Source organism: Spermophilus citellus (assembly GCF_964194105.1).
Source record: "Spermophilus citellus genome assembly, chromosome: 6".
NCBI classification, from domain to species: domain Eukaryota; kingdom Metazoa; phylum Chordata; class Mammalia; order Rodentia; family Sciuridae; genus Spermophilus; species Spermophilus citellus.
Window position 1 is genome coordinate 7920495 of NC_138187.1, and position 15206 is coordinate 7935700.

General features: G+C 52.1%; 1 protein-coding gene across 1 annotated transcript in view; it reads left to right on the forward strand.

Annotated features, from left to right (window-relative positions):
- The window catches only part of IFT140 (intraflagellar transport 140), a 75802-nt gene extending 60707 nt beyond the window's left edge, over positions 1 to 15095 (forward strand). Inside the window, exons 19-30 of the mRNA XM_081298535.1 lie at positions 4003 to 4180; positions 5015 to 5205; positions 5629 to 5724; positions 5992 to 6124; positions 6195 to 6338; positions 7549 to 7677; positions 7847 to 8029; positions 9999 to 10205; positions 10435 to 10647; positions 10725 to 10891; positions 12425 to 12566; positions 14454 to 15095. Of these exons, the coding sequence (XP_081154661.1) occupies positions 4003 to 4180; positions 5015 to 5205; positions 5629 to 5724; positions 5992 to 6124; positions 6195 to 6338; positions 7549 to 7677; positions 7847 to 8029; positions 9999 to 10205; positions 10435 to 10647; positions 10725 to 10891; positions 12425 to 12566; positions 14454 to 14648 (1978 nt within the window). The 3' untranslated portion in view covers positions 14649 to 15095. The remainder of the gene's footprint in view (positions 1 to 4002; positions 4181 to 5014; positions 5206 to 5628; positions 5725 to 5991; positions 6125 to 6194; positions 6339 to 7548; positions 7678 to 7846; positions 8030 to 9998; positions 10206 to 10434; positions 10648 to 10724; positions 10892 to 12424; positions 12567 to 14453) is intronic.
- The last annotated feature ends 111 nt before the right edge of the window (positions 15096 to 15206 follow it).

A 15206-nucleotide genomic window follows, 5' to 3' on the forward strand; every position in this document is an offset into this window, starting at 1 on the left:
ACATCCCCAGGTCTTTTTTATTTTTTTGAGACAGCATCTCACTAAATTGCCCAGCAGGTCGTGAACTTGCCTCTGTCCCTTGAGTAGCTGCGCCACCATGCTAGAAGACATGTTCTGATTATCCCAGCTATTGCCCTTGGGCTAGCTCCGTCCATCTTTTTCTGGAGCTGGGTAAGAAGGACTGCAAGGCCTGGCTTCCTCCCACAAGGGCACCTGGAGGTTCTCAACTAGAGGGCAGCAAGACCCTGGAAGTCCTGTTGTACAGCCTCCACATCAGCTGCCTCTTGCCTTCCCTGCTTGTTTAGGGGCTCCTGTCAACCCTCTAGGTCCATTCAGCCATCCAACTCTCTAGCTGGCAGTGTGAGATTGGGCATGGACAGGCAATGAGCCCAGGAACAGGGTTCAAGTTAGGTATCCTCAGGGGACCCAGAGGCAGGCAAGAGGCTCCCTGGCTACTGTGAGGGCACCTCCCTGTTTTGCTGCTGTCTGTGGTCATTTCTTTCCCTCAGTCTGCCTGCAGCTCCCACATGTGCTGCTTGTTCCTCTTGCTCTCAGAACAGCAGGGAGCATCAGGAAGAATAGAGAAGCTTTGGGGAGACAGGAATGCCACAGGCCCCCTAGCAGCCCATTGTCCTGACTCAGGACAAGTCCAGATGAACTTCTAAGAGCACGGTCTTCCAGAAACTAGGACCATCTTAAGGCCAGCCCCATCCCTGGCCCCATCTGCTTCTCATTTTAGATGCCTGGGAGCTTGATGAGGTGCAGATGTGGTTACTCACCACAGACTGGCTTGGACAACAGGAAATTCTCAAGACCTGGACACAGGACTGGGGGTTGGGGGGTGTTTACTTCTTTGAATTTATGTCAGATTAAAAAATCCCAGAACTCTGCGCTGGAGTCGGCCATCCCCATCTTCAACAAGTTGTGTGCAGAGAATGTCAAGAATTTTGTAGGGGAAGTTTGCAGCCATCTCTTAGGGTCTAGGCTCTTGCAGCAAGTCTGTATTTGGCTGGGAAGGGGCCCTGCCCTCTCCAAGGCTTGTGCACAATGACCTCAGCCCAGCAGGGAGGCCCTGTTCAGGCCTGCAAGGGGCCTTCCCAGCTGCTGTCTGCCTGGGTGGGTCTGCACTTCAGCATGCACTTTTCAGAGTTCCCACTTGATAGAGACTGCTCCTGGGACCAGGGCAGTGTGAAACAGCCAGGCCTTTGTCATGGACAACTCTCTATGTCTCTGTCCTATCATAAGAGGCAGTGAGCACAGCCTGCCTGCCAAAGAGGAGGGGCCTTGGAGCAGACATCAGCTGACTCTGCCCACCCCACTACCTAGGCTCTGCTTGCTTAGATGGTTTTCCACTGATTAAACACAGACAGGAGCCATTTGCTTTCCAATGACAAGGCAGAGGAAAGGGAGCTACCCTGGCGAGTAGAGGCAGCAAAGAACCATAGTTCACTCTGTCCAGGTATAAGGATGCTGGGCCTCAGGAAACAGTGAAGAATAAACAGGATGTTTAAAAGGTCATTGATATAGGAAGATAAAGAAAGGCTTGTGTCTAAATAGCATCTTGCATTTGATGAAACAGGTCCATATACTTTACCCACTCAGTTTGTACAGCAGGCCTGGGAGGGCTCTTGTCCAGCCTGTATGTGAACACAGAAGTTCTATACAACTTGTTAGAGCTGTGTTGTGACCAGGTACTTTGAGATTCTAGACTTGAACACTGTATCCCACATACTGTCCCTAGCTGGTATTTCTGGAACCTGTAATTGTCTTGGAGAGCTCTCATCCACCTGGTTGGTAGGTATCCCATAGGGCCTTGGGGTGGGGCCCTGAGAACCCCATAAAGGTTGACTTCGCCTGGGCCATTTAGAGACAACTGGTTTTTCTTTTTTTGTGGTGCTGGGGATGGAACCCAGGGCCTCTCACATGCTAGGCAAGTGCTGTACCATTGAACCACACCCCATCCCAAACACCTGGCTTGCACCTGTGGCGCATCCATTCATCACCTCAGGATGGAAAAGAAAGGCAAGTCTCCTGTGTATGTAAGGGAAGGAGTTTGAATGGTAAGACATTTTGCCTGCTGTCCCTTGACAACCAGGTAGTACACAGTCTCTGACACCTGGTACAGAACTGGCTGCAGCAGCAGCTCCTGCAGGGAGGAACCCTGGGCTCCAGCTACACTGTGCTGAGCAGGTGTCTGTGGCATCTGCTGCCTCACAGGTGCTGTTAGCCATTTGGATTCTGAAGCAAAAGGGTTAGGGTAGCAAGGACACTTCCTGAGAAAGTAAACCAAAGATGTTGCCCAGCAACCTGGTCCTCCAGAGAGGCAGCACTTTGGAGCATCCCAGAAATTGCTGACCAGTGTATGACAAGTCCCAAGAGAATTAATCAAAGGATGAACCCAGTGTTGGGTAAAGGAAGGTGAACTTTTCCAGAAGTCCTGGATGAAAGGGCGGAAGAAGCCTTCCCCAGCACAGCACCATGGCTTTATGTTGCCACATCATTCAGTTCAGCTTTTAGTCAGGCCTTACCTCACACCCATTGGCTGCCAGGGACCTTGCTGCCAGCATACATAAGGCATGCCTGCCCTTCTGTCACTCGTTAATACATAGCTATTCAATCAACCAAAGTTCTACAAGCCCCGTGCAGAGCCAAGGCAGTATTCACTGGCTTGCAGGAAAGGGCTCCTGGGTGTGCAGAGTCATAGCCACAGACCCCCACAACAATGGCCATCCCAGTGGACAGACCCCTGCCCTGGGTGCACATGAGCTGACACCACTGGTGCTTCCATCTTGAGAGCAGCTTTCACTCCATTTCTGTCCAAGTCAGGGACTCTGAGACCTAGTCACCCATTTGCCACAGAAGTACCCACAGTGGGACCAGTCCTGACCAAACTACTCTCTCAAGAAGCCCCCCTTCCGTCCTTCCGCCTGGGGCAGGCCATAAGGGCCCAGAACATTCGATTTGCCCACCCTGAGTAGCCTCCCTCACCAGGACAGCTGCCCTCCAAGTCTCTCTGTGCGTGCTTCTGAGTCAGTGAGGCTGAGAGGGAACAGACCGGCTCTCATTGTGGTCAGGGCTGTATCTGGAGGGAGCAGCTGAAACGTGATAGGTGGATCTGGGAAGGATGCTACCACCCACATGTCCACAGGCTCCACAGCCCCCCTCCCTCCCTGGGTTCGCTGCATACACGTCTGTATGTGCATGAGAGTACGTGTGTGCTTACATGTATGTGCATGTGTGCTGCCACACTGCCGTAGTCTTAGAATAGGAAGGCCTGCGTGTAGCAGACAATGCAGTAAGTGAACTTCTTCCCTTTGCCTTTCTTCTACTGAGTGTCCCAAATTTTCTGTGGACCTCTGTGTCTGAGACCTCAGGCCCAATTTCAGATCTGAAGACAGTCCAGGCAACATCATGGACAGGTCTGAATGGTTGAGGAAGGTTGAGGCTCACAGTGGACCACCCATATGAGGGACCAGGAAGTGTCTGCCACCCAGACCCCTCATCTCACTTCCCCTGCCCAGCTGATGGGAGCTGGGGCGAAGCCATTGCTGCCCTTTCTCCCCACCAGGCTCCTGGCACTGGGAGGTGGTTTATGAGAGGTTGTGCCAGGTCTCCTGCTCTGTTGCAGCAGAAGGCTCTGTCTTAGACCCAACTTGGTATGTGTTTGTGACAAAGAAGAGCAGTGCTACCGAACCAGCAGCAGAGCTGTGAAGAAGTAAGAGATGATGACCTACACAGAAGGACACCTGTTAATGGGGCCCTGTCCCCACCCCGCCCCCAAGACCTTTGGGATCAGGGATGTCACGCCATGCATGTCTGGCTGCCACCCCAGAAGCACCAGCCTTGGGGCTCAGGACACATCTCACCTTCCTTCTTTTTGGGCGATGGGCAGTAGAGCCTAGTCTGCAGTCTTGCTATGCGGAGCACATGCCTGAGAGCCATGCACGTTGACAGGCTGCTGAGCGAGGAAAGCTAGCAGGACCTTGTCTCCTCTGCCCACAGCGAGACTGTATGGGAGAACATGGCACGCATGTGTGTGAAGACCCAGCGGCTGGACGTCGCCAAGGTGTGCCTGGGAAACATGGGCCATGCCCGTGGGGCCCGAGCATTGCGGGAGGCTGAACGGGAACCAGAGCTGGAGGCTAGAGTGGCCATGCTGGCCATACAACTGGGCATGCTGGTGAGTGAACCATAGTCCTCCTGGGATGGACAGGCAGACACCACCCTGGAAGGCAAACCAAGGAAGGCCACACACCTGAGCTGAGCCTGCAATAAAGAGGGCAGAGGTTGCCCACACAGACCCTCCTCACTGGGGTTTGGACCCCAGGAGAATTGGGTAGGCTGACAGGCAGGGCAGAGGCCAGTTGCTAGATTTCTCAGGACCCTACATGGCAGACAGAGGGGAGGTGGTGGGTATACTTGTCGGGCCACATGTTCACAAATGGAAGCCCCTCGAGCTAACCTCTGGTCTTTGCCTACTCCCTATCTGCTCTCTGTCAGAGCTCATTATACACCAGCTCTCCCAGAGCAGCCAGAAGATGGCACCCCCAGACATAGGCTAGAGCCCTGCCATAGCATCAGATGACTTGCTGCACACATGGGCAGGGGGCAGGCTGCCCACCCACGTGTCAGTAGTGGGGGATGACAGCACTGTGCCACAGGGCTTGCTCTTTTGCAGGAGTGCACAGGGGTTCCCCTGGGGCATGGCAAGGGCAGGAGGGCAGTAGAGCCAGTTCTTCCCTTGGCAATGCTCAGGTGGGCACAAAAAAGGTGCTGGGGGTGAGCAGTGCTTGTCTCATATATGTTGGCCCATGCCTTATGTCCACATGTGCAGTGTCCGTCCTCCCTTAGTGTGCGCTGCATCTTTCTCAGGAGCCTGTTGGTGGCAGCTGCCACCCTGTGCCCTCCCTGTGCAGTGAGCTCCACACAGGACATAGTGACCACCACCTTATCTCCTGGAACAGTCTCTCCAGGGTGCCAGACCATGGCGGTGATAGTGCTCTCTCTTCTCCAGGAGGAGGCCGAGCAGCTGTATAAGGAGTGCCAGCGCTACGATCTCCTGAACAGGCTCTATCAGGCCTCTGGCCAGTGGCAGAACGCCGTGGCTGTGGCTGAGCTGCACGACCGCATCCACCTGCGCACCACCTGCTACAACTACGCCAAGCACCTGGAGGCCAGCGCTGACCGCGGCCTGGCCCTCAGCTAGTGAGTGGGGTTGCCTGGGCCACAGCAGCTCCCAAAGGAAAGGCCTGCCTCCAGGTGGCCAGCACCCTCCTGGGGGGGGACTGTCAAGGACAGCACAGGTCCCCTGTCAGTAGGAGAGCCCTAGAGACCCGGGCCACTTTCCTCACATGCTGGCCTCTATGTCCAAGGAAGATGATAAGACTGTGGTGTTAGCCACTATACTTAGATTCTCTTCCATAATCTGGAACTTATGTGAGGAGCCCTGAGCTATGACTGGCCTCTTGAATCCACACAGCTTAGGACACTCCATTGTCCCTGAACACAGCACACAGGCCCCAGGGCTGCAGGCCAGGCACCACGCAGACCACTGCCCTGACCTGTTTCTGACATGGCCTCAGATCATGGGGCCAAGACCAAAGGGACCATCCATCTCTCCCTCCATAGCTACGAGAAGTCTGACACCCACCGCTTCGAGGTGCCCAGGATGCTCTCTGAAGACCTGCAGTCCTTGGAGCTCTACATTAATAAGATGAAGGACAAGTCAGTGTCCCAGCGGGCAGCACTCAAGTCGTCCAGCAGAGTACTGCTTAGGGGCCCTTGCTTCTTGTGGGAGTATAGGAGTGTCCTCTTGGTTCCCAGTGCTAGTCCTGGGATACAAAGACCCCTTCTGTCCCTGGGCCTCTCCCTTCTGGTCTCCTGTGGAGACCTGTTTTTCCCTAGCTGGTCTGAGTGTGGCATGGGAAAATGGTCCTACTGGGGAGAACAGGACTTAACGGAAGCCCCGTGGCCCTGGGGGCTGCTCTGTAGGACGCTGTGGAGGTGGTGGGCCCAGTACTTGGAGAGCCAGGCAGAGATGGATGCTGCCCTGCGCTACTACGAACTGGCACAGGACTACTTCTCCCTGGTCCGCATCCACTGCTTCCAGGGCAACATCCAGAAGGTGAGTGTGTCCGGGAGGAGCTGGCCTGCTCAGGGAGTGTGAGACTACTGGATTCTTTGGGTCTTTCTAGGCTGCCGAAATAGCCAACGAGACTGGAAACTGGGCAGCGTCTTATCACCTCGCCCGGCAGTATGAGAGTCAGGAGGAGGTGAAGCAGGCGGTGCATTTCTACACGCGGGCACAGGCCTTCAACAATGCCATCCGCCTATGCAAGGTAACAGAGAGGACAGCCTCTGGTGGCTTCTCCTGGGCAGAGGCCAGACAGTGCAGCATTGCCGTTTTCAAGGTTTTATTCTGGGTGTTTTAGCCCGGCGCTAAAACCACTGGGTGTTACCCCAGCAGCTCGGGAGGCTGAGGCAGGAGGCTCACGAGTTCAAAGCCAGCCTCTACCAAAGGTGAGGTGCTAAGCAACTCAGTGATTCCCTGTCTCTAAATAAAATACAAACTAGGGCTGGGGATGTGGCTTAGTGGTCAAGTGCCCAAGTTCAATCCCGGGTACTCCAAAAAATGGAAAAAAAAAAAAAAAGTGTTTCAGTGGCAAGGGTGGAAAAAATCATGGTGCACACCCCCGTACCCTGCCACTGTTTTCCACATCCTCTTGGCTCTGCCTGGCTTCCTCCCATCTCGCTCCCTCCCTCTGATGTGGTGAAGCACTGAATGGCTGCTGGGTGCTCTGGCATCCAGTACTCCTGAGCCAGTAGGGGGCAGGCTGAGTGTAGCCTCATGGACAGGCAGGCACCTACCTCATCAGAAGCTGTTGGACATTCTGCATCCATAAAAATGTCCCAGCCCAGGGGAGCTAGGGCTGTGGCTCAATGGTAGAGCACTTGCCTGGCACACACGAGGCACTGGGTTCGATCCTCAGCACCACATAAAAATAAAATAAAGGTATTGTATCCACCTACAACTAAAAATATATATTTTAAAAAATGGGGGCTGGGGCTGAGGCTCAGCGGTAGTGCACTTGCTTAGCATGTGTAAGGCATTGGGTTCAATTCTCAGCACCAAATATAAATAAATAAAGGTCTATCAACAACTAAAAAACAAAACTAAAAAAAAATTTTGAATGTCCCAGCCCAGGGTCTCGCTTCTGGAAAGATCCCTCATGTCAAGTATCTTGCAGTGCTTTGTAAAATGAAACACTGCAAGTCCTGGTACACAGACCCATTGAGGCATGGTGCTGGCTAAAAATCATGATGGAGGGCTGGAAGTGCAACTGAGTACAGAGGCTTGCGTAGCACTTTATGAGGCTTTTATGGTGCTACCAAAAAAAAAAAAAAAAGAAGAAGAAGAAGAAGGCATAAATCACCTGGCAATGCCAAACTGAATGGAAGCAGACACTCAACTGACCATATTCACAAACCTAAGTGGGTTTGAGCGTGCTGAACAGGAACTGCCCACTTAACCCTGCCCCCACCCAACAGGAGAATGGCTTGGATGACCAGCTCATGAACTTGGCCCTGTTGAGCTCTCCGGAGGACATGATTGAGGCAGCTCGTTACTATGAGGAGAAGGGCAAGCAGATGGACAGGGCAGTCATGCTGTACCACAAGGTAAAGGGTCAACCCCAGTTGGGGACCCACGGGACCTGAGGGGGAAGGTGACAGGCTCCTGCAGAGACCAGGGACACTTGTCTTTGCAGGGCTCCAAGCGACCCAGCTGGGTAAGGTTTGGGGTCCCCTGACCCTGAGCAGGCACTCAGAGCTCCACCACTGTCCACAGGCTGGCCACTTCTCCAAGGCCCTGGAGTTGGCCTTCACCACCCAGCAGTTTGCAGCCCTGCAGCTCATAGCAGAGGACCTGGATGAGAATTCAGACCCCGCCCTCCTGGCCCGATGCTCTGACTTCTGCATTGAACACAGGCAGTTTGAGAAAGCCGTGGAACTGCTGCTGGCTGCCAAGAAGGTGCAGGATTGGTGGGTGTGGGACCCTGCCCACCAGGTGCCCAAGCTTCAGGAAGGGAATAGCTCCACTCCCTCTTGGACTGTGGCTGCTCCCTGTGCTAGAGACAAAGGGCTCTGAGAACAAGAGGGCACCCTTGCCTCCTGCTTACTGTGTCTCCAGGTCAGCCAGGGAGTCAGCACGCCTGTGTGTGTGTTCACAGCACACCACATGGAGTTGCACATCTTACCTTTCATTTATTTATTTTTTGAGACAGGGTCTATCTTGCCCAGGCTGGCCTCCAACTCAGGCCCTCCTGCCTGAGTAACTGGGACTACTGGTGTGCATCACCCACCCAATTTAGTCATTCTTTAAGGGTACAGTGCCAGAGTGCTGAGTACATTCATGTAATTACCCAACCAATCTCCATAACATTCGTGTCTTGCCCCTTGAACAACTCCTCACTCCTGTCCAACACCTGGCAATCCCTCTTCCACTTTCTGTATTTATGATTTTGGCTCCTCCGGGAGCTTCAGATAAATGGAATCAAACAGTATTTGGTTTTCATATCTGGCTACTGTTGGCACAGCCTCTTGTCCTCTAGGTCCCAGTGCTAGGCAAGCACTCTACTTCTGAGCCACAGCCACAGCCCCTTCACTCATTTTTATTTGTTTGTTTGTTGTTGTTTATTTTGTTTTATGTGGTGCTGAGGATTGAACCCAGGGCCTTGCCCATCCTAGGAAAGCACTACCACTGAGCCACAACCCCAGCCCTTTCATTCATCTTTTTTAAGCAAAAAAATTGCTCTCAATAGAAACCTGATGGATACATAGAAAACTGTAAATTATCCAAAATTTTAGCCTGTTCATATTGAAAGCTCTTTCTTCCTGAAGCAAGAGTTAGATGTGCAGTTTTGTTTCTTGCTACTTAGCAATAAAAGAATTCTTGCCCAAGTGAGAAGGCACATGCCATTTTCTTGGTCAGAAAGACCTGATGAATCCATGTGGAGATCTTTCTTGAGGAAGTCTGCAAGCGCTGCAGCCCCAAGGGGGGGGCCAGAGGATTTCCTAACTACAGAAGTTGACTCTGCAAGCCTCACAGTGAAAACTTGGACAAGTCAAAATAACCAGTGAAATCTGGAAAAGAAGACTAATAAGAGGCAATTGAAGCTCCCAGATTATAAAAGATACCACATGAGATCTAAAAGGATTGGGGTCTTGTACATGAACAAGCATCCAGATCAGGGGGAGTTTTAGAAAACTCAAAAACCAGCTGGGCATAGGACTCGGGAGGCTGGGACAAGAGAATCATTCAAGACTAACCTCAGCAACTTAGTAACACAGTCTCAAAAATAAAAATGGCCGGCGACTTATCTCAGCACTTAAATGCCCCTAAGTTCAGTCCCCAGTACCAAAAAAGAAGAATTATCCCTAATCCTGGGTTCAGCCCCCAGTACCAAGGAAAAAAAGAAATTATAGCTGGGCACAGTAGCACATGCCTGAGACCCCAGCAGCTCTGGGGATTGAGGAGGTAGGATCATGAGTTCAAAGCCAGCCTCAGCAACTTAGTAAGGCCCCAAGCAACTCAGTGAGACCTTGTCTCTAAATAAAATATAAAGAAGGGCTGGGGGTGTGGCTCAGTGGTTAGGTGCCCCTGGGTTCAATCCCCAGTACCAAAAAAGAAAATAATTATTCCTTTTTTTCCCATATCAAATATTTCATTCCAAAAAAAAGAAGAAAACAGTATATTTTCAGAAAGCTCTAGAATGTTAATAGCATGAGAGAAAATAACATGAGTAAGCCTATGTCCTTTAGGTTGGTGTGTTTGAAGTACCCTTGTCCCTTCCTCTTATCCCTCAGCTGCAGACAGTGGTCACTGTGGAGTCACAGGGCCTGGCTTCCTCTAAGAGTGATAGATGTGAGGGCCACCCAGGCCCTCAGGCCTCCTCAGCAGCTCCAGGTAACAGCCCCTTATTTCTTTGGCGCTCTCACAGTATCATGAGGCTCTGCAGCTGTGCCTAGAACAAAATATGATCATCACTGAAGAGATGGCTGAGAAGATGACTGTGTCCAAGGACTCTAAGGACCTGTCTGAGGAGTCCCGGCGCGAGCTGCTGGAGCAGATAGCCAACTGCTGCATGCGTCAGGGCAACTACCACCTGGCCACCAAGAAGTACACACAGGCCGGGAGCAAGCTGAAGGTGAGGCCAGCTGGGCCACTGCTGTGCCTTTGGCATGGTTCTCCATTCTCTGGTTTTCCCGAGCAGGGGATGAACTTTTCTGGCCAGGGCTTTGAAGGAGTCCTTTGGGGATCGTGATATGTAAGGCCTATTAACCTGTCCTACGTCCAACACGAAGCTCATCCTCTGATTAGCAGCGAATGGAAACTGCCAGCCCCAATCACCCGAACCCTGGTCTTCCTCTGCCTAGGCCATGAGAGCACTGCTCAAGTCTGGAGACACGGAGAAGATCGTGTTCTTTGCAGGCGTCTCCAGGCAGAAGGAAATCTACATCATGGCTGCCAACTACCTGCAGTCCCTGGACTGGCAGAAGGAGCCGGAGATCATGAAGAATATCATCAGCTTCTATACAAAGGGGCGGGCCCTGGACCTCCTAGCTGGCTTCTATGATGCCTGTGCCCAGGTACAGATCCTCCTGGGATCCCCACAGGTTTAGGGAGGGTTGGGAAGCCCCTGGTCCTGACACATCTCCTCATGCAGGTGGAGATTGATGAGTACCAGAACTACGAGAAGGCCCACGGGGCACTGACTGAGGCCTACAAGTGCCTATCCAAGGCCAAGGCCAAGAGCCCCCTGGACCAGGAGACCAAGTTGGCCCAGCTGCAGAGCAAGATGGCATTGGTGAAGAGGTTCATCCAGGCCCGCAGGTGTGTCCCCACAGGAAATGGGGCAGGAAACACAGACAGCTGGCCCTGAACCCTCATGTGCCATGTGCTCTTGGTTTGTACCCCATGACTTTTTTTTTTTTTTTAATACCAGTGATTGAACCCAGAGGCACTCAACCACTGAGCTACATCCCCAAGCCTTTTTATTTTTGAGACGGGGTCTTGCTAAGTTGTTGAGGCTGGCCTTGGATTTGCACTCCTCCTGCCTCAGCCTCCTAAGCCACTGGGATTCCAGGCATGCACCAGCACACCCAGCTGCAACCCATGACTTGCCTACCACCTTTACAGGGAGAGTTTGGACTGACTGCAAAAGATCAGACCAGACCAAGCTTTTGTTTCTGATAGATACTCTTAGAGGAGTTCTGCTGAGCTCCTCTAGGAGGCCCCCTCAGAGCTAGGCACTACCTTGGGAAGGCTGCTCCAAAAACCATCAGAGCTGGGCACAGTGGCCACGCCTGTAATCCCAGCAGCTTGGGAGGCTGAGGCAGGAGAATCAGCAACTTAGTAAGACTAAGCACCCCATGGTTAAGTATCCTTGGGTTCAATCCCTAGACACACAGGTCTGGTCTGGTCAAGAAAAGGTGTGTCCCAGGGAGCCCTGGTCAGGGAATGCAGCCACCCTGGTGGGGTTATGCTGAGGGAGGGGCGGTTGTGCTGCACAAGGTAGTCCCATCAGGTGGAGAGGAGGCCCAGGCAGGCAGCACATAGGGTCTAAGTATTTGGTGGATCGCCTTAGTTTTTATCTCTTGGTAGGTAATTGAACTTTTCAGACTCACTCTGCCACCATGTAAACAAACATCTGTGTGCTCCCAGGCACTATTAAACAATGTGCACTAAGCAGACTCCTCGGAGGTTGCTGCCTGTGTGGCCTTATGACCTAGGTCTCTGACCTAGGTCTCCCAACCTGGGCTGCAGGGGTCAGGAGTGAAGGATGGGTAAGATGTAGTCTTAGCCACAGGACGGGGTATGTATGAATGAAGAGGAAATGAATAGGGGGTAGGAGTAGCCTGTTAGGGCTCAGCTGTCCATAGTGGCACAGTCAGCATGGCTGGAAGGATCCTGGACCCTAATGGCTGCAGTTGCCTGCCCTGAACCAGGTTACATCCTGCCAGGTCCCCTCCCTGGTCTCTGCCAACCTGTGTTTAAGCCAACCCTTCTGCCTTGGGCAAGGTGGCACATCCCTTGCCACCCCCCTTCCATGTGACACTAAGCAACCCCCACATCAGTTGTAGCCTAGAAGCTTCTGTTCCCTCTAGATTCTAGGGCAGCAAGAGGATTACAAGCCCCTGATCTTGGTGTCCAACCATAGGACACCACACACTTGTGAGCAGGGAGTACTGAACTTATGAACAACCTAAGGAATTAATGAACTTAATTCACAGAAATTACCTTCACAAAAAATTTGCCCTCCCCCCACCATTCCCAGAGCTACCACTATAAGACATATACTGAACTGCCCCCTGGCACACAGCAGATTCTGGGTTCAGGACTCAGGCATCCCCTTTCTCTGGGCAGGACCTACACGGAGGACCCCCAGGAGTCCATCAGGCAGTGCGAGCTGCTCCTGGAGGAGCCCGACCTAGACAGCACTGTCCGCATTGGGGACGTCTGCAGCTTCCTGGTGGAACACTACGTGCAGGGGGAGGAGTTCCAGATGGTGAGGCACCCAGGTCCTGGTGCTCAGCTCAGATGTGGTTTTCAGTCTTTATCATGGGCAGTGGGGACTGAACCCAGGGCCTTGTACACTTTAGGTACACACTCTACCACTGAGCTACTGCCTCAGCTCACAAGATGAGAATTGTAACCCAGGGCCTTGCACATGCTGTGCAAGCATTCTACCACTAGGTAACATCCTCAGCCCTTCTATTTTTTGAGACTGGCCTTGAACTTGTGATCCTCCTGCCTCAGCCTTCCAAGTACCTGGATCAGAGGTGTGCATCATTGGGCCCAGCTTTGTTCATTCTTGAGGAAGCTGTCAACAACACACCCACATGTGAACCAGCACGTGTTGACCACAACTTGTCATTGGTCCTCAGTCAGCCATGCTGGGCATCTTCTCATGTACTTCTCAATTCGTGGTCACTGTACTTGGTTCTTGCCTTCTTATTGTTGGGTCACCTTCTCTGTCTTCTAGATACGTTTCCTTTATCAAACACACCTTTTTGTAAGTCTCCTCCCAGACTGAAGGTTCTGTTCCTTCTCTCCTCTGCTCTAGCCACTTGGGCCTACTGTCCTCTGGCTCTACTCACTCTTCTGTCCACTCACCCAGTATTTTCCGTGTTTCATTCTGGGAAGTTGCTATTGCTCCGGCTTCATCATCTCTCCTTCTGTCATGTCCACCAATGTTAATCCCACCTAAACTTTTCATCTCAGACATTGTTTTCATCCCAACAGTCTAATCTTCAACTGAATAAGCACGCCCACTGGACCTGGCTGTGCAACCTCGACTCCAGGCTCTTTCAGCTCCTCACTCTTCCCTCCTCTTGTGTTGGTTGAGTCCTGCTGTGGCCAGGCTCTACTCCCGCCCCACTCACCTTGTCCCACACACTCAGCATGGCTCCTGATGTAAGGTGATTTGTGAACACCCAGGAGAACACTCTTCCATTCCACTGGGCTGCCTCCCACCCCTAGCAAGTCTCTGCATATAGGCTGATTGCATGAGAGTGTCAGTGACCCTTCCAGAAAGCAGATTTTTACCTTTACTTGCATGATCATATTCTTCTCTGTGCTTACTAGCTTTATCTATCCAAAATAAAATTGTTCCAAGTATTTCACTATCTTTAAGCCTTAAATACTAAGATCAAATTGTTATTTCTCATTAACAATTTAAAAGCTGCTAAAAAAATTTTGATCACATTCTGAATTCATGTGCCCCATGGGAGTGAGCCCTAGAAGCAGCATAAAGCCCCATATATCCTCCCCCATTTGTATGTGTCCCTCCCTGAGGATGAAGAGACCTTAAGAATAGTGCTCTGAGGCTAAGGCCCATCCTGCCTTGGCCCTGGAGCTCCATCATGAGTGTCACCACTGTGCCCTTCCACATGTCCCCCTGGCAAGACCAGATGAAATCACACAGGAAACCCATTGACATTTCCAGTTTACAGGCCTAGGATCAAGGACCATTCACACAGGAGATGCGATAGAATTGGGATAAATCTTATACTAAGCTGAAATAAACAATGCCTGCCCTTCCACCCTCCCGCAGCAGGTCCACCACCATCCAGGGAGCAGTTTTAGAGGGAATACAATTCTGGAACTCGAACCACATTCTTGCTCTGGGTTGCCAGAGCACTCTCTGGGGTTCTGGTTTTCAGTTGTTCATACTGGCCACAGCCTGAAACATACCTTGCCCTGGGACCCATGTCCCCTTGTAAATACCAGAAACCTCAAAAGGCATGCTTCCCTGCTTACAACCCCTGGGACAGAGTGGGTACTTCATGTTGAGGTGACCTTATTACAGTGAACAGACAAGATGGCTCCCTTGGCTCTCATATGCTGAGGTGTCCACTGGGCCTTTAAGTAACAGCTGTTCCCTCTGCCCTAGGCCTACAGGTACCTCGAGGAGATGCGCAAGAGACTTCCTTCTGCCAACATGTCCTACTACGTGGACCAGCAGACAGTGGATGCCGTGCATCAGGGCCTGGGACTCCCTCTGACACGTGTGGTGCCTGAGCAGATCTGCCACAACAGCATCGAGGACCATGATGAGGTGGTGGAGGAGGTAGAGAATGGCCCCTGATGGGCCTTGGCCATTGTCCTGCTGCTGAGATCTCCTTCTGGAATTTCCAGTCTCTAGTCATCTCTTTTTTGTAGGGGGGAAAAAAAACTTATTCATATCATAACAAGTAAGCAGGGCCCAGCCCACAGTGTGCAGAGGACTGCCTGTATCCCTAAGCCTTCCCTCAGCGTTCCTGCCTCAGAGCACTTGGCAGCTTCCGTGGTGTTTTAGTTTAATTCCTTTTAAAGGAGCTGGATTCAGTGGATTCAGCTTTCCCAGGTTCTCCTGACTACCAGTTGTGGAGTGGAAGGAACTTGTGGAACTTGGTGCACTGAGGCTGCACCTGGGTCTTGGAGATGCCCATCACTGCTAATCACACCCACACCCAGATGGCTCCAGAATGGTTCAGCAGGGACCACTGTGGCCAGGCCCGAGTCCTGTCGGTCACACCTACCACCAGATGTTGACACTCCTACAACTCCAATAAAGCCTACTTTCTCAGAGGCCTAGGCCCCTTCCACCCCTCTTTGCCTCACACTGCACTCCATTTTCATGGCTGCATCTCATAGTCCTCTGGGA